At 50.4% G+C, this 25,243-nt stretch overlaps 2 protein-coding genes across 3 annotated transcripts in view; both read left to right on the forward strand.

Moving 5' to 3' along the window:
• The first annotated feature begins 6 nt into the window (after positions 1 to 6).
• CLPTM1L (CLPTM1-like) lies at positions 7 to 17,138 on the forward strand. Of its 2 annotated transcripts, none has more exons than XM_005857897.2 (17): positions 7 to 197; positions 679 to 779; positions 1,620 to 1,809; positions 4,029 to 4,177; positions 6,015 to 6,093; positions 7,464 to 7,581; positions 7,898 to 7,992; positions 8,697 to 8,781; positions 10,272 to 10,375; positions 11,377 to 11,442; positions 12,447 to 12,497; positions 13,295 to 13,377; positions 14,075 to 14,109; positions 14,720 to 14,775; positions 14,858 to 14,902; positions 15,575 to 15,690; positions 16,513 to 17,138. In XM_005857897.2, the coding sequence occupies exons 1-17, from the start codon at positions 36 to 38 to the stop codon at positions 16,595 to 16,597; spliced, it is 1,620 nt and encodes a 539-aa protein (XP_005857959.1). In that variant the 5' UTR covers positions 7 to 35; the 3' UTR covers positions 16,598 to 17,138. The 2 variants fall into 2 exon arrangements, with proteins under 2 accessions (XP_005857959.1, XP_005857960.1); XM_005857898.2 differs by having other exon boundaries at positions 4,032 to 4,177.
• A 7,157-nt stretch (positions 17,139 to 24,295) lies between these two features.
• The window catches only part of TERT (telomerase reverse transcriptase), a 22,566-nt gene continuing 21,618 nt past the window's right edge, over positions 24,296 to 25,243 (forward strand). The window contains exons 1-2 of the mRNA XM_014550436.1: positions 24,296 to 24,316; positions 25,047 to 25,151. Of these exons, the coding sequence (XP_014405922.1) occupies positions 24,296 to 24,316; positions 25,047 to 25,151 (126 nt within the window). The remainder of the gene's footprint in view (positions 24,317 to 25,046; positions 25,152 to 25,243) is intronic.

The following is a 25,243-nucleotide window of genomic DNA, read 5'->3' on the forward strand; positions in this document are numbered from 1 at the left end:
GTGGGCGCCACGCTCCGCCCGGAGGCGGCGGCACCATGTGGAGCGGCCGCAGCTCCTTCACCAGCCTGGTGGTGGGCGTGTTTGTGGTGTACGTGGTGCACACCTGCTGGGTTATGTACGGCATCGTCTACACCCGCCCGTGCTCCGTCAACGGTAACTGCATTCAGCCCTACCTGGCTCAGAGGCCCAAGCTGCAAGTGAGTTCCCGGGTTGGGGCGAGGGGTCTCCGCGATGGACGGGGGGCCGAGAGCTAGTCTCACCTGAGCTGGGCAGAGTCCGGTGGGGTGGGGGGGCGCTTCTCATCGGAGCCAGGCCGGAGCTGGGCTGAGGGCTCTCCTGGCCTGATCCCTGACCTCCCACCCCTAAAGCCTGGAGACTCTGCCTGCATAGTGGCCGCAGGCGGGTCCCGGACGCTGCCCCTTGTCACCCCATCACAAGGTACCCAGAGTCAGTGTACCCCTGCTCTGTTGATCCAGTCAGCTACACACTTTAGCAAGTTGTTCTTTTGCAGCAGACACATCAGATACAACCATTCGGTCAGAGGTCAGAGTTTTGTCCCTTTGGGAGTTAAAAATGAAACCTCTCACCTTTCAGATTGCTCTCCTTTGCGTAGCTCTTTGATGTGTGTATTTTGTGGCCAGGGCCGTGCCAAGCTAATTTTCTTGACATCGTTTCCAGCTGAGTGTGTACACCACCACACGGTCCAACCTTGGTGCTGAGAACAACGTGGATCTTGTCTTGAACGTGGAAGACTTTGATGTGGAGTCCAAGTTTGAAAGGTGTGGTTATATGACAAAGTGCCAGTGATAAGGCTAACATAATAAAATGTTTAGATTGTTTAAAAGTTAGCGTTCTGTTTGTAACAAGGTTACCCTAGAAAAGCCGTGTTACCTACCGTCTTGTGAGAACGTTTTAATGGAAGACCTATGTGTGATGTGTAGACAGCCATACTTTTGTTTTACTTGAACATAGCAGAGATGTTTGTCATTTAGGAAGCAGCTGACACCAGCATCTTATGGCTGTGGGACATGCAGCAGCTAGGGGGAGTTTTTGATAGAGTGGATGTTGCAGTGGGAATGACATGCGGTTTCCCACAGCAAACTACTTGTCTCTTTGTAACCAAAGGTGTTTCATATATAACTATGGCTCTGGGGTCTTAAGATTTCAACAGGCATAACTTTAAAAAATGATGTGCTTGTTAAGAGTCTACCTTTTCCCTCTACATCGTCAGGGAGGTATCAGATAGAGTGATGGGAACATGTGCTGGAATGAACGTCCTCATGCCAGCCAGCCCCCTCATAGAGCTGCAGAGGCAGTGCTGCGGGCAGGGGCCTTGCACACTTGGGGATTGGCCACTGCCTGTGACTGACTTGTCTGAGTGCCAGGAAATGGAGGCAGGAAACACAGGCTTTCCTGCTCTCAGGTATAGCTGCTTAAGCTTTTAGAAAACGTTCCATTAACTTCCGTACCTAGGACTCTCAGTCATAGGCAGGTGGGTTTCATTTTTAGTACTCTAAACTAAAATTAGCTGTTATAAAGATATTTGAGTAATCTTTGCTGTGTGTGTATATACAGAGTGTAAATGTACACGTTTGAAATTGTAATTTGTCTTGTTTTAGGACAGTTAATGTTTCTGTACCAAAGAAAACAAGGAATAACGGGACGCTGTACGCCTATATCTTCCTCCATCATGCTGGCATTCTGCCTTGGCACGATGGGAAGCAGGTGCACCTGGTTAGTCCTCTGACCACCTACATGGTCCCCAAACCAGAAGAGGTCAATCTGCTCACTGGAGAATCTGCTGCACAGGTGGGCATCTTCGTCCGATTATCAGCCAAAGGAGCCTGCACTCTGCCTCTTAGAATTCACACCTGCATGTCCCTGTACATGCAGTTTTGATCTAGGGCTGGGTTATTGGTGAACATGTCTGTGCTTCAGCAGAATAATTTCCCACATTTACAGATAAATTTTTTGTCAAATTAGTGACGTGCTCTTAAGTAATCCACTGACATTTTTTATGTGTATTTTTTCACAGGGAGCCCCTTCTATGGAGCTCAGCTGTAGTCATTACTTAAGAGTTGTGAAACTTACCGCACTTAATATATTTATTCTAAGAATATAATTTAAAATTATTCAAAAGGCAGGTGTACAAATCATATTTTATACATCCGTAGAAAACTATATGTACCAAGAAACACTGGGAGTTACATAAGTGACCATTGACAAAGCCTAGGAATTCTGGTGTTTGGGTCTGTGTTAAATGGAAGGTCAGATCATTTACAAACAAGAAAGATGGCAGCTTTTCAGGAAGTTTCTGTGATGCTGCTCCCTGCACAGGGACAGGGCTGTCCATGGTTCAGGTAGGTTTTGAAAAACCTGACAGCCTGCTCTGGCCTCTCCCAGTTTGCACTCCCTGCTGTGTGTCCTTGAGAAGACCCCTCACCTCCTTTTCCACAGAAAAAGTATGGCCCTGCCTCATGGGGCCTTCCTGGGGAATCAAGGAGGCAGTAGGCGTAAAGGGAATGGAGAGGTCTTTGGAACGTATAAATGCCAAATGTTAGCTATTACTATTATTTGGGAGGTAAATTATTACATCAAAAATATATCTTTTTTTAAAAAATATATTTTTACTAGAGGCCCAGTGCACGAAATTTGTGCACAGGTAGGGGGTGGGGTGTCCCTCAGCCCAGCCTGCGTCCTCTCGGAATCTAGGAACCCTCGGGTAGGGTCCCTAGGCCTGGCCGGCAATCAGGGCCTATCGGGGCTTTCCTTCCCCCAGCTGCTGGCAGCTGGCCCCGCCCCCACCACTGCCACTGCTTGCCATCTGTGTGGCACTGCCGCCTGGGCCTCCCTCTGCGGTACAATCACTGGCCGGCCCTGCACACCCGCCACAGGGTCGCTGGCCAGTGGCCTGGGCCTCCCTCTGTGGGACAGTCAATCACGGGGCCCCCAGATGGATGCCCCCACAGAGGGAGGCCCCGCCCACCCGGCCAGGGCTCCACAATCGATCACTGGGCAGAGGGTGGCCTGGGCCTCTTTGGGGCAATCATGGAGCCCCCCCACCCCCATCAATAGCCCTGCCAACCGGTGGCCTGGGCCTCCCTCTGCAGGGCAATCGTGGGGCAATGGCAGGTACCCCTGACCAATTGCATCGCATCTGCCTTGGCTGGCCTTGCGCCAGTGCGTGTCATAGCGTGGTCGTCCAGAAGGTCGTCTAGACGGTCATTCTGCTGTTTGGTCATTCTGTCAATTTGCATATTAAGCTTTTATTATTATAGATTGATTTCAGAGAGGAAGGGAGAGGGAGAGAGAGATAGAAACATCAATGATGAAAGAGAATCATTGATCGGCTGCCTCCTGCATGCCCCCCACTGGGGATTGAGCCCACAACCCGGGCATGTGCCCTTGACTGGAATCGAACCAAGGATCTTTCAGTCCGCAGGCTGACGCTCTATCCACTGAGCCAAACCAAGTAGGGCAAAAATATATCTTTTAAGTAGGAGATAAATGACACTGTTTCCTAGAATATGTCAGTTAGATCTCAAATAAAGATTTTCCTGCCAATCAGTTTCTTGGTGGATGCCTAGACATTGACACAGCTCCTTCCCGACAACCTGACATCTCTGATTGAGAAGCAGTCTCCTTTTCAGTCTCAGTCTCATTGCACATGCAGGACAGTTAGCTCTAGCTTGCCTGCACCTTCTGTAATTGTCTCAGGGACTCGCCCTCCCCAGCATCCCTAAGAAGTGGGCCTTGCTTAGGTGGAGGACCCAGGGCAGGAGTCAGTGAGATGCAGGGCCACATGGGGCTTCTGTGCAGAGAAGGAAGTGAGGGGTGTAAGAACTTGGGCAACTGGCATTTGTGGCGCCCCACGCTCTGCCAGGCTCTGCTTCCCAGTTGTGTGGTCTTGGCATGTGGGCTATTCCCAGGTGAAGGTGCTGACCACCCTGTTACCTCAACCTGTTTTAGGCCCGGTTTCCCAGCCAGCATTGGCCTCTTTTCATGCTGAGTCGCTCCTTTTCATTTAGCAGAATATCGAAGCTGAGAAGAAGCCGATGAGTGCCCTGGATGAGCCTGTTTCTCACTGGAGACCAAGATTGACACTGAATGTGATGGTGGATGACTTTGTCTTTGATGGGTCCTCCCTGCCTGCCGATGTGCATCGATACATGAAGATGTAAGTGCACTAGTCTAACCGGTGACTGAGGCTTACTTGACTGGCTTTGAGCATCAGTTTGCCCTGAGTTGACAGCAGAGGAGGTGACCACAATGGTGTAGGACTGGAGGAAGCCCCTCAGGATGGTGGCCCACCAAAATCCAAAAATGGATTGGTCATACCTGCATTTTTTAATGAGAGAGGAAGGGAGAGGGATAGAAACATCAATGATAGAGAATTATTGATCGGCTGCCTCCTGCATGCCCCCCACTGGGAATCAAGCCCACAACCTGGGCATGTGACCTGACTGGGAATGGAACCACTAACCCACACCGGCTGGACACACCTGCATCTTTGAGTTGTCCCTGGGATGGGAGGCCCAGAAGGGCCTAAGGTGCTGCCTGGGCACCCTCAAGCTTTGTCCCTTTTCTCTGGCAGTCTTGCTGACCGAGATTGCCATCAGAACATTGGAATGAATGAAACTGGGAGTCATCCTGCCCTTTGTTTTTGTTTTTTTTAATCCTCACCCGAGGATATTTTTTCTGTTGATCTATAGAAAGAGAGTGGAAGGGAGGGGGTGGGGGGAGAGGAACAGAGAGAGGGAAACACCAATGTGAGAGACACACATCATCTGGTTGCCTCCAGCACATACCCCACCGGGGCCAGGGTTCAAACCTGCAACCAAGGTATGTGCCCTTGACTGGCATTGGGTTTGAGACCCTTCAGTCCTAGGGCTGAGATGCTCTAACCACTGAGAAAACTGGCCAGGGCCTGCACTTTGTTCTTGGCAAAGGCTTCCCTTGGAGAGAAAATGGGAGCACTGATGAGACCATGTCATGTGAGTTTTGTCCTGTCTGCATTCTGACTACCTTTGTTAGGGACGCCATGGTCAGTTTAATGTGACTCATTTACATCTATTTAAAATTAACTTTTGGCCCTGGTGGGTAGCTCAGTTGGTTAGAGCATCATCTAGATATGCCAAGGTTGCTGGTTCGATCCCTGGTCAGGGCACATACAAGAATCAACCAATGAGTGCATAAATAAGTAGAAAAACAAATCAATGTTTCTCTCTCCCTCTCTCCCCCTCTCTCTTCCCCCCTCTTCCCCTTCCTCCCTCTCCCTTTCTCTCTCTCTAAAAAAAAAAATCAATAAATTTTTAAAAAATAATAATAAAATAAAATAAACCTTTAGATCTTGTCACTGTCATTTGCCATTATCAGTTAAGCATAACTATTAGCATTGATTGACCGTTTAGACTAGTGTGTGTCTCCAGGCTTTGGGGAGCCTGCTGTTAGGTTAGGACCTATTATCAAGTCATCATGTAGCATCAATGAGTGGCTACTATAATAAGTGTTCTTATTCATTTGTCAATAGTTCCTGTGGTATTGTCATGAGGGGTTTTCCTTTTGTAAATTTAAACCTTATTTTTGAATACATGATACAGTCATAGTTCAAAATGTGAAAGGTGTGGAAGGTATCATTTATTAAAAAGCCCCCCCCACTCCTATCCTCTGGCCCCCCACCCCTTCCAGGCATGAAAATCAGATAGATTTTTATTTTTGTTCTTACTGCCTCACTGGACCATTCATGTCAGTGCACAGAGGGGCCTCTTGCACATTTTCATGCCCTGGATGATGTTCCACAGTGTGGTCGGGTCCCTGTTTATTTACCCATCTCTTCCTGGTGCCCAGTGTGTCAGCAATGAGCGTAGCTTGTGAGACCCCTGCTTCCGTTGGGAAGGTGTGCCTGTGACTCTTGTAACCAGAAGCAACTGAAGGTAAATGCAGCGTCTGGGGCTGCATTCAGGTCATCTAAATTGACAGAAAACTTCACAGTGACTGAACACTGCTTCCCCCAGGATCCAGCTTGGAAAGACCGTGCACTACCTCCCCATCCTGTTCATCGACCAGCTCAGCAATCGGGTGAAGGACCTCATGGTGAGCACGCTCCCCGCTGCACTTCGTGGCCTGAAGTGTGGCTGCCTCCTCAGTCCTGCCCCGATGGCTCGTGTGTGCTTTCGCTTGGCATGGGTGTGCTCTGCGTTGGCTCCTGGCCAGCGGCGGGTCCTTCCGAGCCATCCTCTCCTCAAGCCTCTGTGCCCTCACTAGTGTAGGGCTTCAAAAGGTCCTCATTAAGGACGGCAGGGAGCACTTGGGAAGCAGTGAGGAGAGACAAGTCTGTGGCTGGGCCACTGAAGGATCTGGGCAGCATCCACAGAGCATCTGCATTATCCTGGTCACTGCGTGATTTGGTAAAAGGCCTGCTGTTCAAAGGGCTGTTGTTCACAGAAACAGACCTGTGTATAAGCAGCTAGCTTTTTCCCAGGCTGCCTTCTGCCACTAATGCTTTGTCTCACTTGGGGCCGCTTCTCTGAAGGAATATCATATTTGGAGAACAACCAAGGCCACTGGTGTGTGGGGTGCTGCCTGCTATGGGCCTTTACAGTGGTGCCCCCATGGGACGGGCCTGGTCTGCTGCCCACCTGGCCTGAGGCTGGTCACTGCATGGGGTGGCCTGGTGCTGGACCTGGTCTGGTTGCCTGGCTCACTGCGAAGGGTCACGGTGAGCATGGACTGTGACACTGATGTGTATGCTCAGGACCCTCCTGGGATCTGACCGCTGTGACCACGTTTGCTGCTAGACAGTGGGACTGGGCTTTCCTTCCTGTGGCAGCCTCCACCCTCAGTTCTGTGCCTCCTCAAGAGCCCAGCCTGAATACTGCCTCTTCCTGGAGCTGTCTGCCAGCCCAGATGGAGTGACTGCCTTGCCGGGCACTCGGCCTGTGGGTATGGGCAGAGCAATTGTGTCCCCAGCCCTTCCAGGGGAGGAGCCTGTGTTGGGTTCAGTGACACATGTGTCCTTAGTCCCTGGCATGTGGTGGTGCCGCTCATGCTGGGAAGGAAGAGCAGAGGGATGAGGTCCAGAGAGATGTGCGGTTTCCTCAGGAAGAGCTCAGAGCAGTGTGTGGAGGAGGAGTCCCGCCCAGTTCTGAGAGGAGAGCATGTGGGTTCTGGAGCCCAACAGGAGGGAGGTGGGGAGGGAAGGAAAGAGGGAAGGTCAGCCTCGATGTGACCAACATGCCCAGGATGTAGGAGTGTCTAAAGCCTGCCAGCCACATGGCCTGGGTCTGAAGCCTCAGCCTCCACTGTGCCCGGACTGGTGGGTGCAGAACTTGGGGACAAGGTGCAGTGTCCGTGCGCAGGGTGCAGCCCAGGGTGCGCAGTGGTCCGACCAAGGCAGAAGGATGGGGTCTGGCAGCTGGGAGCGCCCTGGTGGTCAGGTTCCGACTGTGTCGTCACCCCCTTAGGTCATCAACCGCTCCACCACCGAGCTGCCCCTCACCGTGTCCTACGACAAGATCTCACTGGGGAGGCTCCGCTTCTGGATCCACATGCAGGATGCCGTGTACTCCCTGCAGCAGTTTGGTGAGGCTGTGGGGGCCAACCCAGACCCTGGGTGGCAGTGTCCTGTAGTTGCAAGTCCAGATAGTCTACACAAACTCGGTAGCCTTCGCACCTTGTGGTGCAGGTCCTTTCATGTAATTTTAATCAGAGGGTCACTAGTGTCCTGTCTTTGAAAAATTCTTGCTGTTTACCTGAAAGTTTTCTTTATTCAGAACATAGTATTTGAAGTGCCATAGTTTTGCTCAGGTGAACTCTTACTACCAACAACAGTCAGAAACCTTCGTAACATTAAGTAAGGCTGACATTGCCCATTTTGCATTATGTTTTCTTTTTTCAGGGTTTTCAGAAAAAGATGCTGATGAAGTGAAAGGAATTTTTGTTGATACCAACTTGTATTTCTTAGCATTGACCTTCTTTGTCGCAGCATTTCATGTGAGTGGGTCACTGAGTCCTTGTTGGTGATGACCGTGGTGGGCGTGGTGGCTCCAAGGGTGCCAGCCATCCTCAGCTGGGAAGGGAGGGGGGGGTGTTGGTGTGGCGGTGTCTCACCTGGCAGCCCCTTGGTTCCCAACGGACCTGAGACTCCACAGGCCAGAGTGCTAGGCCTTTACTGCGGAAATGAATTAATGACTATATGAGCCCTACTGTGGCGATCACAACATTAAACACCAGTCCTCTGTGGAATCCGTGTTTGAACATGGGGTCTCCAGGCTGGTGGAAGAAAGCCATCACTGGATGGTGGCTGTGCTGGACTCAGGTCCAGGTGGGAAGGTGAGGCAGCACAGGCCCAGGGAGCTGAGCCACAGCTGGTTCTGAGTGCCTGGGACTCAGCTACCAGTCCAGCCAAAACTTTCCAAAACTGCTGAAAAATAGCACTTTTTATCAAAAGGTCATGTCTCAGAATGAGCCTGTGCGCTTCTGAGGGGGACACACTGTGTGCTGTTGCCATGAGAGGGGAGGAGCACATCTGGGCGCCTGTGGTCTCCCTGCCACTGCAGGCGGAGATGCTGGTTGTGGTGACCCCACAGTGCATATCATAGCGCGGTACATGAGACATGGGGTTCACCTTCTGCGTCCAGTGCCTACCTGCCAACCCACGGAGATAGATGCACACTGCTGTCCTCTCTCCTTTTCAGCTTCTGTTTGATTTCCTGGCATTTAAAAATGACATTAGTTTCTGGAAGAAAAAGAAGAGCATGATTGGGATGTCCACCAAAGCAGGTAGATGCCCTCGGGACTTTTGACCCATTCCGAAAGCGTATTGTGCTGTTATAAAAATGGGTTAGGATGTTCATTTTGGAACCTAAAGTTATAATTGTCTATGATGCATGCTGGTTGCAGGCCCCATCCCCTGCTCCTGTTCAGAGGGTCCTCTTAGGTCATGTATGGTAATAACTGGGGCGGGGGGCGGGGGGGGAGCTGTCTCCACGATCTTGGTGAGTGTCGTGCAAGCCTGTGTCCACAGAGCACAGAGGACCATGGAGGCCACACAGCCAGGGTCCATCTTGGTGACGTTCCTAGTGCCGTCTGTGTCAGCCAGGCAAGTGTCTCCCATGGGAATGACACTCCCCAGTGGCTGGTCTGTGATGCTGGGGTGCTCCCCTGCCCCTGTCATCCGTGTCTCAGATTCTTCTTTCCTGTCCTCGGTATCCTCAGAGAGGATGCCCCTCCCCTGCCGAGTCCTCCTGCCTGCTCCCAACTTTTTCAGGTGAGAGGAGAGGGAGGGTCCCCGAGTCTGTGCCCATGGAAGGCAGCGGGCATCTTACCTCCCACCCCCCTGCCAGTGCTCCTGGTGAACGCCCTGCAGAGCTGGCTCTGCCGCTGCTGCCAAGAGAAGTATTTAAGGCAGTCAGACATTTTCAGTCAGCTACAGTGTTTTCTAAAGCACAACTTATTTTATTTATTGAGTTTAGAGAGAGTGGAAGGCAGAGGGAGAGAGAGAAACATGGATTTGCCTCCTGCATGCCCCTTACTGGGGACTGAGCCCACAGCCCAGTTATGGGCCCTGACTGGGCATCAGACTAGTGACCTCTCAGTGCAGGGAATGACACTTAACCAACTGAGCCACACCGGTCTGGGCTAAAGCATGACTTTAAAAGAAAAAGGGTACATACAGCTTTAAAAGACAGATGTCTTTATTACAGAATTGGTGTAAAAACAAGAAAGTGTAATTTGATTACAGGAAAGCAAATTATCATAATTCCAGTCAAGAATCCATTCTCAGTGTATTTGCTGTGTGTTTATGTGTTTGCAAGTGTAACTTAATCATGTTTATGTAGTTGAGGTTGCTTTCTGCTGTGTTCTGGAGCCTTTTCTAATCATTTTCCTTCGTGCGTGTGGCCTATTGTTCACTGTTAATGGACAATGGGGGAGAAATATTGTAGGTCCACACGTGTGTGCACATATGTGTGTGTTTGGAGCCGGGGCAGGGATGTGCATGTGTGAGCTGTACATGTACAAGTGTGTTTTTTAGTCAAGTGGAGGTGTGTGTGTGGGTTCTATATATACAGGTGTATCTGTACAGGTGTATGTGGGGCTGTATTAATACAGGTATATGTGAGTGGGATGGGTATGTGGGAGCGGGGCTGTGCATGTGCTGGTGTGTGTGAGCCGGGTGGGGGGGTTGGGTGCTTGTGGTCTGTACGCGTGTAGGTGTGTGTGTGAGTGGGGTGGTGGCCCCCCTCAGCAACCCTCCCACCCTCTGTCCCCAGTACTCTGGCGCTGCTTCAGCACTGTGGTCATCTTCCTGTTCCTGCTGGATGAGCAGACAAGCCTGCTGGTCCTGGTCCCGGCGGGTGTCGGAGCCGCCATCGAGGTGAGCTGTCACCTGAGTTGCCATGGTCCTTGGGCACAGGTGCTCAGTGCAGTCAGAACCTGCGTAACTTCCCGAGTGACATGGGGCCACCTCCATGGGCAGGCCGGGACACAACTGCTGCGAGTGTTTACCAAAGTGAGAATTCAGAAGGTCCTTTAGGTGGCCCTACAGTTTTTATTATTAAAAGGCCCCAGCTCATCACATCTATTGCAGAATGTATTCTGGCATGTTTAAAGTTCCATGTGGTTCGTGCTGTGCTGGATGCCACTGAACACAGAAGTATGCGGTGTGGGCTCCAGAAGCTTAGTGCCCTGTGGTGGCCCTGCTGTGTGGGGCTCAGGAAAGGGAGCCCTGTGGGGCAGGCAGGCTTGGGACCAGTCCTCAAGGACGAAGGTGGAGTTGGGACACAGGAATAATGGAGGGAGGTGGCAGCCTGCACATCCTGCTCTGCGAGTTGCAGCCCTCCTCGCACATGGTGTCAAGTCAAGGACTGTGCTCTCTGTGCCTGTGGAAGAAGGCCGCCAGCCAGGGACCCTCCCGGAGCAGTTTCTATACAGCCGCAGTATAGAAACTGCTCTCTAAGGCCATGACGCCTCTCCTATCAGCAAGGCAGCAAGTGGGGCATGGGTCCCAGAGAGACCAAAAACACAGGGCTTGAGCGGAGGCTGGGGCCTTCCCGTGCCAGAAGAGGGTGCCAGGGTGAATTTAAAGACGCAGGCAGGGTGTGGTGAGCCAACCAAGTGCACACAGCTGGGAAGGAGACAGCCCAGAGGAGGGCAGCAGGCTGAGGGCTGGTTTGTTAGTGCCGATAGGTGGTGATGGCATCCACATGGGGACAAGCTGCTGGGTGGCATGTGGGCTAGGGGTGAGGACCCAGGGCCTGTGCCTGTGAGCTAACCCAGTTGGGCTTGAGCAGGCCTGGTCCATGAGGGTTCGAGCGGCGAGTTCTGGCATCTCCTTGCTCTTAGAATCATAAATGTCGGTTTCTTGTTTTTCCTCAGCTGTGGAAAGTGAAAAAGGCTCTGAAAATGACTGTTGTTTGGAGAGGCCTCAGGCCCAAGTTTCAGGTGAGTGTTTTTGCTGTGTTCTCTAGGGGTTCTGTCTTCCTCCCTCTTGTCGACACATCTGCTTCCCTCTAGACCTCCCATTATTCATGTGCACCAGCTTGTCTGCTGGTGCATTTCATAGCTGCACCCAGTGAGATGCAGGACCCTGTGAGCATGCGACTGTCCTGCGATGACGGGACTGCCCTCCCGGCACATGGAGCACCTCCCTCGGCAGAGCCAGCATTGGCTCCTTGATCACAGCTAATTCCCACGGGACGCCCCAGTCACAGACTGAGCAGTGCCTGCACTAGAGGCAAGCTTCCTCTACACCAGACGGGACGCTGGTCTGACAGCTCCCATGCTCCTGTGGGCGGTTCAGGCCAGCTCCCCAAATAGCCAGCCACAGCCCAGGACTTGTCCCAGCTACGGGCGGCAGGAGCTTCCCTCCCAAATCAGGGCTAGGAGTTGAGCAGCGTTTGAGGTTTACAGGTGTGAAGCTCACTGTGCCCTCTGACTCACTTCAGTTGAGGGGTTTTTGACCCTCCCGTGTCCAGGTCCAAACAGATCAAGGACAGGAAACTCAGCAGATAGTGCAGTTTACTGTTTTCTAAGTTAGACCAGTAAACCCTCCTTTCCTGGTCTCCTGACTGATCTAAGTGCACTGTCAGTGTATCTGTGCAGAGCAAGTGTTTTCACTGAAAACACCACCAGGGGAAGAATGGAGCAGCCTGGTGGGTGGGACACATGTGGACAGGGCTGCTCGCCACATGGACACACGGCATGGTGCAGGGTCCAGGCCAGAGTGGAGCAGAAGTGCTGCCCGCTCATCCTCCCGGTGGAGGGAGGTGTGTGGTCATGCCAACCTCAGCCTTGATGGAGGGGTCATACCTCACACAGTGTGGCCAGGCCAGGCATCTCTATCGATCAGCACACAGCCCTATCACCCCTTCAGTCCTAGCACAGTCATGCTCAGACACCTGCCTTAAGTCACTTAGTTAACATGATTGTATTGAATTTTACAACAGTTTGGTGCCTACAGTGAGTCTGAGAGGAAAACCGAGGAGTATGACACTCAGGTGAGCAGCTGGGGGATGGGGGGAGGGGGCTCGCATTTCCAGCAGACAAGTCACTGAGCACCTGACTGTGACGTTCAGCACAGGAAGACCATCTCCTCGGAGGGTGGTCACAGTCCCAGGTGGTTTTCTGGTTTGGAAAAGGGGCCAGCAAGTGTCTTCTCCCTGTTTCTGGTCCCTGCAGGTGTCCTCATGCCTGTCTCCCAGGACATTTTTCATAAGCAGATTTGTCTCCTGGGGGTTTGCTGGGATTGCTGTGAGCTCGCTCTGTCACTTAGACCTGGGCGACCCCTGTGCTGAGCTACTGTGAGGGAGCCGCAGTTTGCAGTATGACCATACAGCGTGTCCTATACAGGAATGGGTATATTTATTGGCTAATAAGCATCAGCCTGCATTCCAACTTTTATTGAGGCTACGATAAAATCCAAATCAGAATAAACTCAAGGACATAGCCGCGTTGACTTAGATAGCAGTCTTGACACAATCCTAGGAAAGTTTCTTCAGATTTTTATCCACCACATTTATTCACATTTGCCGTAAGCTAGTTTGTTTTGAGCGTGCCAGTGTTATTGACATCACCGCCTACATCAGTAAGCTGTAGGTGCTGAGTTCTGTAGGTTTGATAAATGCACACTGATGTGTCCTCCATTACAACATCACACAGGTCAGACAGCTGCCCACATGTGTCAGTTTCTTGTCCTGTTTGTTCATTTTCCATCCTTGTGAGTTAGTTGCATGAAGTGCACGTTAACAGAGGTTTGAGGATTGGGCTCTAACGGGAAGTACTCTGCTCCCTGCAGGCCATGAAGTACCTGTCCTATCTGCTCTACCCTCTGTGCATTGGGGGCGCCGTCTACTCACTGCTGAACATAAAGTATAAGAGGTACAGGCACCACTAGGACTTCCCCTGCCACATTATCACCAGTTTATTCTGGCAGCCATGCAGACTATGCCCCTCAGCCTCCATCCGTGTCTGCCTGCCATTGTGGGGACTACGGACTAGCCAGTTCTATGGCTCTATCTCATCTGCATTGTGGAAAGCAGGAGGTCGGGGGGTTGGGAACGCTCATGGGAGTAGCCTCGGACTTGGAGACACAGCTGAAATGGGGGTGTCCCCATTCCCCTTTTTCCAGATCATCGGGCACATAGGCCGGTACCCACAGCACTGGTGTCGGGTGAAGTTGGATGCATTTGATAAGGGAAAACCTGGTAGCAGTGTGTGGCTGCTGTGTTCGGGGTGACAGGGGCTTGGGAGAGGCCTGGGGTTTTTCCATCTGCCTGGCAGTTCTGAAGGAAAATGTCAGTATAGAGCAGGCATGTCAAACTCGCAGCCCACCAGCCATGAGTTTGACATGCTTGGTGTAGAGTCTCCCACCCCTGCAGCATCAGGGATCTGACCAGGGTCCAGGGCCTCCAATGTGCAGAGTATCTCCAGAAACTGTAACCACACCTTGGCACAGGTTCCTGGGAAAGCTTGGTGTTTACAGAGAGTTCCCACAAAAGAATTGGTTGTCAGTTTAAACAGACACTGATGAGAGGGAAGTCGAGCCTTTCACAGTGACAGCACTCTTCCTTTTCAGTTGGTACTCCTGGTTAATCAACAGCTTCGTCAATGGTGAGTCATGTGGTTTTCTGTTCTGGTGACGGCAGGATGAGCAGGTACCTTTTCATTGCTCCTGTAACATGAGGTTACCCTCTCAGGCCCTGTGCACTCGGCTGGGCCTCAGGATGCCCATTTGCCTACGAGAGGCCCATGCAGGCTTCCCGGGACTAGAGCCCTTAGAGGTCTCTTTCCTCTGCATGAAAACCTAAAGAGTAAACACACTGTTCTTACATCCGATTCCTTAGGGCAGCTACAGCCGCAACCCTATAGCATGGAGCTCTGTGTGAGGCCTGCCAGCCCGGGGCTGGCCCTGACCACAGCACCGGTCTCCGCAGGCAGTTAAGGGCACAGAGCAGATGGGCTGGGCTCCCGGTATGCCATGTTCACTGGGTGTGGATCTCAAACCTGGCCATAGCCCCCGGAGGGGACCATGTGGGGTGGGCACCCTGGCCTCACAGCCCCCACAGTACTTGCCCCCTGTGGGGGAGACTTACAGTGATTGAAGAAAAGGATGTTGCTCTCTGAAGTCACTCTGCCAGCCAGAAAGCCATGGACGTAAAACTCTGGGGCTGTCAGGATGGCATAGTCCATGCATGCTCTCAGCCGTGTCTTATCTCCCCAGGGGTGTACGCCTTTGGCTTCCTCTTCATGCTGCCCCAGCTCTTTGTGAACTACAAGGTAAGACACAGCCCCAGCTGGACGGTCGCCCATGTACTCTGTGCACCCTGTCCCTGACCTGCACGTGTCTCCTTGTCCCCAGATGAAGTCGGTGGCGCACCTGCCCTGGAAGGCCTTCACATACAAGGTCAGTGCTCTGCCTGCAGGAGGCGCTGTGTGTAATGGGCCACATTCCTGGCACAGTTGGGGCATCTTCTTTAAACACGAGAACCACAGCAATGACTTTAAAAGAAGACAGCAGCTCTGACTCTCATAGCAATAGAAGACATTTGCTTGAATTAAGTGCCATGTTACTTGACAACATGGATCAAAACGAGCACCCAGGCCCTGGCTGGGTAGCTCGGTTGGTTAGAGCATCGTCCCGATATGCCAGGGTTGCAGATTTGATCCCTATTCAGAGCACATACATGAATCAACTAATGAATGCATAAAATAAGTAGAGCAATAGAATCAATGTCTCCCTCTCCCTCCCCCCCCTCACAAAATCAATAAATAAATTAAAATTGTCATTAAAAAAAATATTGGACACCCCTGACCCAGTGGCTACTGTCCAAAGGGTAGCCCATCATCCCATAGGTCGGGCTGCCCTGTAGGCTGTCTGGGTATGTTGTGGCTAATCCAGAGCCTCCACCTGCTCATTTTGTATTTATTGTCACTTCAAGAGTCTCTGTTGCCCATGGTATGTCTGCTATGATTTGCTGACTCGTGTTGAGTATGAACAGGGTTCAGGTAGTTGGGCATCTCCAGGCGAGCCCCCACAGCCCATTCCTCACCCTATCCCCTCTCCCGCCCGGCACAGGCCTTCAACACCTTCATTGATGATGTCTTCGCCTTCATCATCACCATGCCCACCTCCCATCGCCTGGCCTGTTTCAGGGACGACGTGGTGTTCCTCATCTACCTGTACCAGCGATGGTGAGTGCAGTGTCTCTGAGGCGCGCTGCCAGGTGGACTCTCACCATTCCTGCTGATGTGCACCTGGCCATCCTCTGGGGAAAGATACAGTTTGCAATGGTCTTTGTGTGTTGCCCAAGCTTGCATTCTGGTTGCCAGTGGTAGGCGGTGGAAGAAATTATTCTGTCTCTTGGTATAGAAGTGCTTGTTCTGTCTGATGGGATCGGCCACTGTGGGCTTGTATCTCCATAGTCGAATTTGGTGTGACATAAAGGAGGTCGCTGCCCCAGCCTCTAGGAGCTGGGACCAGACCCTGGGGGCAGGCCTTCGCTGGACATGGTGTTCCAGCCCCAGCTCCCACTTGGGCATAGCTGTCCTTGTCCTCTGATCAGCCTGGTGCACAGAGCTCTAGTCTGACCATCTAAAAATATCAATAGGCCCTAGCTGGTTTGGCTCAGTGGATAGAGCATCGGCCTGCGGACTGAAGGGTCTCGGGTTTGATTCCGGTCAAGGGCACATGCCCAGGTTTCAGACTCGATCCCCAGTAGAGGGAGTGCAGGAGGCAGCCCATCAATGATTCTCATCATTGATGTTTCTATATCTCACCTTTCCCTTCCTCTCTGAAATCAATAAAAATATATTTAAAAGAAAAAAAAGAAATTAAAAAATCAATAGGAGGGCACAAGGTGAACCCCCAAATTCCTCAAATGCAGTAAACTCCTGACGATTTGATTGATTTTTTTTTTTTTGTCATTTGTAAGACATTTGATTTTTTATTATTGGGCTTAAGGACATGCACTTCCTCCCTTCAAAAGCAGTAGAGCATCCATCGTATCGTTGCAGGCTCTACCCTGTAGATAGGAGCAGAGTGAACGAATTTGGGGAATCCTACGAGGAGAGGCCCCAGCAAAAACCCCACACACAGTGAGCCCTGGCCTGGGCCGCCCTCGAGCCACTATGCAGCACATCTTGGATGGTCAGCTGAGTATTTTTGGAAGCTTCTGGTGAATTCCTGGACGTTACACCTTCTACATTGCCAAAACCTCTGAGCATTTCTGATACGTCTCCTGAGTCCCGTCACAAGGTGTTTGAGAGGAGCTGGCTTCACTTACAGTGTCCCCAGCATGAAGACATCTGTCTCAGTCACTGAGATATTGGGCGCTCGTGGTCATCCTTGGCTGTTGGTGGCTCTCAGCAGAGGAGCGTCCAGTGTTGGCAGTGGCTATGCCATCACCATCACCGGTGTCCCCCAACCCGGCGGACTCCGGAGGCAGGGAGGTGCAGGTTTCCACCTCCAGTTGTCTGTAAGTGCTCCTTACGTGAAATTCAAATGCCTCTAAATCCATGCTGTACAGACTCTGGGATCAAATGGCTTTTTTCCTTTTTGTTTAAAACTTGACTATTTTAAAGCTTAATGTATGTATGTTTCTATATTAAAATAAATTTCTCTGGCTGTAACAGTTTCTTGACCTGCTACAGATACTTTCAGATACTTTCGTTTACCCCATTCCGAGTGATGAACGTATGATGTGGGTTCATTTGTGTTTGCTGAAAGGACAAATGTAAAGACCTACCTAACCTTAGAGTTGTGAATGTTCTTAAATATTTATATTTATATTTATATTTGGTATTGAAGACTAAATGACTAAATTATTATATGGTCATGACTGGTCAGACTGATGGTATTTTTGTTAGAGAAATGCCCTAGGTTAATGAGAGAAATAGCACAGGTGAGGCAGAGAGCAGCCACAGATTTGGGGGTAATGTGGTTATTTTTGTGTTCAGTGAAATTGCATTATTGAGGATCTGTTTTCAAAGTGTAGGTGTCCAGGTGTGTGAGCACAGCAGATAGCTGTCCATGTTTGCAGCAAGGACATCAATATCTTAGCCCCAGTGGCACTTAGGTCAAGCTTGGACTTCAGTCTTCTTGCCACTAAGGGTCCTCTGGATGCTCTGGCCTCTGCAGACAGGCCCATGACGGCCCCTTCTGGGGAGAAGGTGGAACGGAGCGAGGGCCCTGCTTGAAGGGGAGCCTGTGTTCTTCCCACACATTCCACTCTCTGTCAAGCTTGTCAGGAATTAGCAGGTTTTAGTTAAGCCGTGTGAGCGTCCCTCGATGATTTGGAAGAACACTGGTTTCAAGTTACCCCTTTTTAGTTTTATCATCAGAACACTGAGGTGGATCCAGGGTCCCACAGAAGGACACATTCTTTTCAAGAGCTTATAGAACATTTACCCAAGAAAGACAATATTCTGGACCATAAAACAAGCCTAAATAAATTTAAAACTACTATGTTCTCTAGCCACAATGGAATTAAAAGCACAAGATCTCTGGCGGGGGAAGCCTCTAAATATTTTGAAATTAAATATAACATTCTGAAATAACTCCTAGATCAAAGAAGAATCAAAAGGGAAATTAGAAAGTACTTTGAACTAAATGAAAATTAAAACAAAAATTATCAAAATTTGTGATATTTGGCCCCGCTGATGTGGCTCAGTGGTTGAGTATGGACCTATGAACCAGGAGGTAATAATTCGATTCCCGATCAGGGAACATCCCCGGTGTGGGGCAGGCAGGAGGCAGCCAATCAATGATTCTCTCTCATCATTGATGTTTCTATCTCTCCCCCCTTCTCCCTTCCTCTCTGAAATCAATAAAAAAAATTAAAAAATTTTTTGTGATATGTGTATAGATGAACGTACAGCTAAAGCAGAAGGTGGAAATTCACTGCACTGAAAACCTAGGCTAGAAAAAAGGTTTCAGTGTCTTCAACATCCACCTTGAGAAACTAAAAAAGCAAATTAAACCCAAAGTAAATGGAATATAATAAATATTAGAGAAAAAAAATCAATGTAATAGAAAAAAAGAAAAACAATACAGAAAATTAATAAACTCAAAAGATTGTTCCTAGAGATGATTAATAAAACGTAAACCTCCTGCCAGGATTAAGTAGAAAAAAAGAGAAAACATGGATTATGGTACCCGGTATGAGGGAAGTGACATCATTACAGGTTCCACACATATTTAAAGAATCATAAGAGAATAGTATGGGTAATTTTATGCCATTATTGTCAACAGGACAAAATGGACAAATTCCACAGTTCACTCAAGAAGAAACGGGTAACCTGAGTAGCCCTCTATCTGTTTAAAATCTTGAATTTTTCATGAAGACCCTCCCACAAAGGAAACTCAGGGACCAGATGAGCCACAGTGGAGTCCGTCTGACTCTTAGGGAAGAAGCCATACCAGTGCCACACACACCTGGAAACAGGGGTGGCCTCAGACCTCCCAGCTTGGCCTGTGAAGCCATTTAGCTCGAATCAGCCCTCAAACTTCAGTGCTGTGAATGTCAGTCTTTTACTAGCTTGCTTGCTTTTTTTGAGCCTCACCAATCAGATCTTCCTTTTATTTTATACATGTGCATGTTTCCATGTTCACATTTCTTTCCTTCCTTTAGAAATTTGGCTCCTGGTAAATCCTTCAAGATTTATTCAGATAAAATGTCTTTGTTTCGCTCTCATTCTGGAGAGATGTTTTTATGGGGACCACTCGCAGACAAATGGCGACTTCCCCTGGTTACCTGCAGGTGTTTCCCTAGAGCCACTGTCACTTTGGTCGGTGATGTGTCTTCTCCCATCTGAATTTAAGATGTTCTTTCTGACATTTGTGTAGCCCCTTCTTTAGGTACACAATGCACTTACTTTAATGGTGCATTTGTGTCTTCATCAACAATAGAAAATTTCAGCCATTTTCTCTCAAATAAGGCTGCTTCCACACTTTCTGACTCTCCTGTGATTTTGTCCTAATCTCTTAACCTCTTCCTGTTTCAACCTCCTTGTCTCTGCTGAAGTCTGTGTAGTTTTTTCGGTTACATCATTTTCCATGTTGCTAATTGTCTCTGCTTTGGTACTTAGTTCATCTTCCTGAATTTTATTCATTGATACACATAATTCTAGACATTCTGTTTGACTCTCTTTAAATCTTCCTGGTCAGTTATAATAGCCTTGCTCTTTAGTCATACCTTACCCTCCTGCTTTTGTTTTTAAATATATGTACTACACTATAAATCTTTTCAGTTGCTGCAGAATTTGGACATCGACATCTGTTTCACTGTGTTTTGTGTGTTTCTGCCTACCCTCACTCACGGCACTTTGTTTTCTGTGTTTGGAGGATTCTGATGGTGTGTTCATAGGTTAAACTTCATCTGTGGGAACCCCCAGACCTAAAATATAGGTCAGTCCTTCCAGAATGATCCCATATGTCATATCTGCCTGGGGCTCTGTGGACACAAAATGACTGTAGCTCTCTCAAAGGTCCTGGCTGAAGACAAACATGGGAGGCGGGCGTGGAGAGACTAGGCAATGTACATCTCCGAAGGCCAGAGTAAAAAGCCTGGGTTTATTCTAGGATCAATGACAGGCCTTAGCAGGTATGAGGAGGATGTGACGTGATCTCAGTTGTGATTTTTTTTCTTTTTGTAAAAAATATATTTGTATTGATTTTAGAGAGGAAGGGAGAGGGACAGAGAGATAGAAACATCAATGATGAGAGTCATTGATCAGCTGCCTCCTGCACGCCCCACACTGGGGATAGAGGCCGAAACCTGAGCTGACTGGAATCAAACAGTGACCTCCTGGTTCATAGATCGATGCTCAACCACTGAGCTCTGCCGGCGGTGTATTTATGTTTTTTTAAAGATCCTTCTAGATGCTCCCTGGAGAAGGGCTAGCAGGAATGGAAGGACTTAGAAGCCTGTTGCAATCATGGCAGAGAAGACAGTGGCTAACGTGGCACATGCTAGAAAGAGGAATCGAGGACATTCCCTGGCATGTGGCTTCAGTCTTGCTTTCATCTTAAGCAGTGACTGAGTTTACCTGTAAAGAAGTTCGAGTTTAGTTCCTCCTTTTATAAAATCACTAGCACTCTTCTCAGAAGCCCTGTCTTTGAGGTCACTGCCTCCTCTCTCTGTCCCTATCTTCCCCTCACTCTTGCTGGAGGGAATAGATGCCCTGGGTCACTGAATTGCCCAGCCCCGAGTTTCCCCAAGACCCTAATTAGGACCCTGCTTCTGACATGCCTCATAGAGGCACCCGGTCCCTGTGCCTTCCTGGCAGGGAACCAGCACGTGGCTAGGCCGGGAAGGTGGTGCTCACAGAGGGAGTGATTAAAGGACTTAATTCTATAAGTAAATTCCACCTTTTGGCATCCCAGTGGGTAATTTTAACTTACTGCATTCTTAAATTTCATCAAATGCCTCTTAAGAGTGCAGAAATCTGAATGTGGGCGGCTGGAGCTGACTGTTTGCCAAGATTCGAGGAGTAAACACCGACAGCCTCGGGGGTTTTGAGCCCTGAGCTTTTTTATTGGTTTTCATAAGGAGGTTTAAGGTGCAAGAGAAAGTACACAGGAGATGGAAACAGGTCAAGAAGGATTAACTTGGTGAAGCCGCCCATGGGGGAGATCAAAGGTTTTGCCCAACTAAGGAAGTGGGAAAACATGCCGGTTTCCCTGGCAGCTTCCAAACTGAGCAAGGCTACAGCGTCTGAGTTCCTGTGACTCTTAGGACCTGGCAGGGCCATGCCCCCAGAGTCCCCACCCTGGGGCACTGGGGGAACACTGTCCTGGGACTTGGAGACCCTGGGTTTGTGTCCAGGCTCTGCCCCAGATTCTTATCGGGGATTTTCAGGAAGCCACCACCTCTGAACCTGTAAGAAAGTACAATGGCACTTATCTACCTACCTCCCAGGGCTGCGAATTGTAAAGCTCTTTATAAACAAAGACCATTATTCAGATTGTTATTTATCTTCACCACTAAGAATTAAATATTCCAGTAACCTCTTTGGCATAATAAAACAGACATAGAGCAACCACTGTTTTATTACTGTTTTATTGTGCTCACAGTGACCTGCCCAGATTTCCTGAAGGATAAACCAAATAAACCGGGCCAGAAAATGAACTGGGAAAAACAAAACAAAACAAACAAAAAAGAAACAGAAAATGAACTGGGGGTTGCCCTGAGCCCCCCAGGTTGGGGTAACAATAGCAGCTGAAACAATGTGCTCTTGGACAGACAGGCGCAGAGGTTCTATGGGACAGCTCTCCTCCTCCCACTCCCCGCTCCCCCACTCCCACCCCGGACTCGGGCACACAGACCCACACGGCGGTGTCCTCTGCTCCATCCCCTCCCCAGCAGGTCCCTTGGCTCTCCCGCACCTCCTTGCTTCTCCAGAAAACACTTTCTAAACTTGCCTCAAGGTTGTTCCCTTTTTTCAATCCAAGTCTAGTTTGAATGACAGCTCTCCTGACATTATATTTCTACTTTGCCAACATTCTCTGAGCTGGAACCTGCCTCACAGTCCAAATGCAGGACCTTGTGTTGTGGCCTCAAACTCTGGCTCTGCCAGCTTCCAATCCAGACCCCCTCCTGGATATGTCCCCCAGCCCTGAGGTTGTCAAGGCCTCTCAGGACTACGAGAGAGCCTCTATCTCATTTATACACCTATCAGAGTGGCTACAGTAAGAACAGTGACACCACCAAATGCAGGCGAGGACACGGAGAAACCACATTCTGGGTACACCACTCTACATGGCTGATAAAGTGACCTCAAACTACCCACACACATACCAGGGTCAGCATCTGGCTTAGTGTTGACTGACTTACAGGAGTTTAACCACTTGGGGGCGCAGGGAGACAAGCAGAATGGTTCCTCTAACAACTGTACTCTGCCGTGCTGAGTGTCCTGGGCAGAATAATGTCCCCAAGATGTCACCTCCTGGTCCTGGAACCTGTCGGTGTGACCTCATTCAGCACAAGGGACTCTGCAGGTGGGATTATGTTAAGGATGTTGAGGTGGGGTTTGGCCCTGGATTATCCAATTGGCCCTAAATCAATCCATCTGAGGGGCCTTAGGAGAGGGATGGGAAGACTGCAGTCAGAGAGCTGGAGGCTCTCCCAGTGTCTTGTCCTCATGTCTGGTGCTGGGTTTGGGATCGTGCTGGCATTTCCACAGGTAAGGGTGCGCTGTTGCCTGGGTTTTGGTTTTACACCGCTTTGTGGTCAGGTTGATAAAGACGATTTGAATGCATCCCCTTGTGTCACACTGCATTCATCTGGCCCCCATCCTGACCCACTGAGCCGTCTGGATCCTGATTTTGCAATTTAGTCTTCCTGCCTCCTCCTGGCTGTAGGTCTAAGACACGAGCTGTGTGTGTCATCCAGGATGCTGACAAGAGGGTGCCCAAGTGGGGCATGCACTGGACACTTGGCAGGCTGTCCACTGGGCACAGGCACAGGCAGTACTGGAGCACTTCACTGCGGCTCCCTCCCGCCTCCCCATGGGCTATCACTCAGCACTAAGCCCAACAACCTAATCACTTACTTAGACATCTCCCTGGGCTCAAGTCACACTCACTGGTATGGAGTTTATGGAATTCTGTCTCCCTCCCTTTGCTCAGATGACTCTTCTACAGGCTTTTCTATAATCGCTCATGGACTGGCTCACAGTGGGCAACACTGCAGGGCAGCTTTGGGACACAGTTGAGTCAGGGCTCCTGACTCTCCCCAGGAGGAACCCAGTGTCCAGTACTGTGCACATTGTTGCAAATCTGGGGACATCAGTCTCTTATTCATCATCTTCCAGTAAGCGAATGGTACATCGGTATCCTTGGCTCCTGGCACAGACTCTGCTCCATTTAGAAACTTCTGAGTGTAAGGCCCATCCGTGTCCTCCCAGAAGACCCCAAATGGGATTTTGTGGTTGTATTTGATCTCAAGCCGACAATGCCACTTTTTTTCTTGGAACATTTATCATGTCTCATGAGGCAATGGTTTAAGACCATCCATCACTCGCACCTCAGAGCCAGAACGGAAGCTGCAATACTGGAGGGCTCTGGCTGTGAAGAATTCCATTCAAACTGGAGATTTTCTCACTGTGGACATGGTACTAAGCACACGCCTGTCATTTCTGCCTTGGGTTCATCTATTCATTTATTATTATGTTTCATCCTGATTTCTCCAGGTGAGCCAGAGTAACTTCATTGTTGGAAAATAACAAATTTCCTGAAGCAGCCCCAAACCTCTAGCTGCACAAGGAGCCAGCGCTCACTCGGGACGTGCAGAACAGCAACCTTTCATCCCCAGGATTACCGGGCAGCAGACAGCCTGAGGGCACCATAAATCTGAAACACCATCTGTCTGGGGAGGGAGAGTGGAGGCCTGTAAATGCTAAGGCCATGAATGGGAGCAATTTCCGGAGCAAGTTTCTTCCTGTTGTGCAAGGTTAACATTTGTTCAGCCTTCAGTGTTCGCCAACTCAGATCCGTCACCTCAAGGAGCCTCCCAGACCTGGAAGCTTCTCCACTTCTTAGTGATGTAAACGTGGACACCTGCAGTGCCTGGGTTTGGGTGTAATCTCATTGGGGTGACTCCTCTGAACTGTCTTGTTCAGATGACCAGCCCTTGTCAAAACTGTCCTCCTGTCTCTGGGGAGGGGTGAAGGGTTGTGAGGATCTCTGCTGCTGAGCTGAAAGGCGGGGGATCCTGACTATTTCTGAAGCTGCAAGGCTATAGGCAGGTGCCCTGGTCTGTCCAATCTCACCTTCCTCCCCCCTGGGTTGGGAGGGCTCATGCATGAAGGGACCACGCAGGTGAGTCCACAGGTGGTGCCACACAGGGAGCCTGTGGCTCCACTTTCTCCCCTTCCTTGGCAGATTGACCAGGTGTGTGATGAATAGGGAAATGATTTTGTGTATTTTTGTTTATGGTCGGGACAAGAGAAGCTTAAGAAGCCAAAGAGAAGCTACAGTCCTGGTCAAGGAGACTAAGTCAGCAGGGAAGGACTGCTGCTGCCTGCTGACCACGGCCCGCTGCCCGCCCTGAAAATGATCCGGGAGCACCACTGGGTGCCGGTCGAGGATGGGCCTGTGCCTTCGATCCCCCCAGGCCTGCCTGGCCCGAGCAGTGGTGTCCATTCTCTCCTTTGTACATCATTATATATTGTCCTCCTTCTAAACCCCTCTCCTGAATCCCAGAGCAGCCCTCTGTGCCGGAGTTACGGCCCACGTGAGAAAACGATAAACCAGCAGGACCCTCTCTCCAGGGGGTGCAGAGTGCACCAGGTCTCCCAGGGGTCCCCTCGGGTACCCCCAGAGCCTCTCCGCGGTGCGACCCTCGCTGCGAGCCCTGCACCCTGGGAGAGGTCGCCGGGCGCGGGTGGGGAGGCTGGCCGGTGCAGCGGCGCAGAGGGGGCACACCAAGCCTCATGGACACCAGGCGCCAACGTCAGGCACCGAACACTACCGGCGGGAGGTAAAGGGCCGAGCACCGTCTGTGACCCGCCCCTTCGGCCTGACCAGGCTCCGCCCCTTCCTCCCCCAGCCTCGCCTCCTCTGCGCAGACCCCGGTGCAGCGGCGCAGAGGGGGCACACCAAGCCTCATGGACACCAGGCGCCAACGTCAGGCACCGAACACTACCGGCGGGAGGTAAAGGGCCGAGCACCGTCTGTGACCCGCCCCTTCGGCCTGACCAGGCTCCGCCCCTTCCTCCCCCAGCCTCGCCTCCTCTGCGCAGACCC

The sequence above is a fragment of the Myotis brandtii genome, unplaced genomic scaffold (genome assembly GCF_000412655.1).
Source record: "Myotis brandtii unplaced genomic scaffold, ASM41265v1 scaffold115, whole genome shotgun sequence".
NCBI classification, from domain to species: domain Eukaryota; kingdom Metazoa; phylum Chordata; class Mammalia; order Chiroptera; family Vespertilionidae; genus Myotis; species Myotis brandtii.

Bases quoted from the DNA above. Each gene is read 5' to 3' on its own strand.
- CLPTM1L (XM_005857897.2), top strand. From the start codon at position 36: ATGTGGAGCGGCCGCAGCTCCTTCACCAGCCTGGTGGTGGGCGTGTTT. The intron at 7,582-7,897 runs GTGAGGCTGTGG...TTCTTTTTTCAG, and splicing joins GTACTCCCTGCAGCAGTTTG to GGTTTTCAGAAAAAGATGCT. The intron at 10,376-11,376 runs GTGAGCTGTCAC...GTTTTTCCTCAG, and splicing joins GTGTCGGAGCCGCCATCGAG to CTGTGGAAAGTGAAAAAGGC.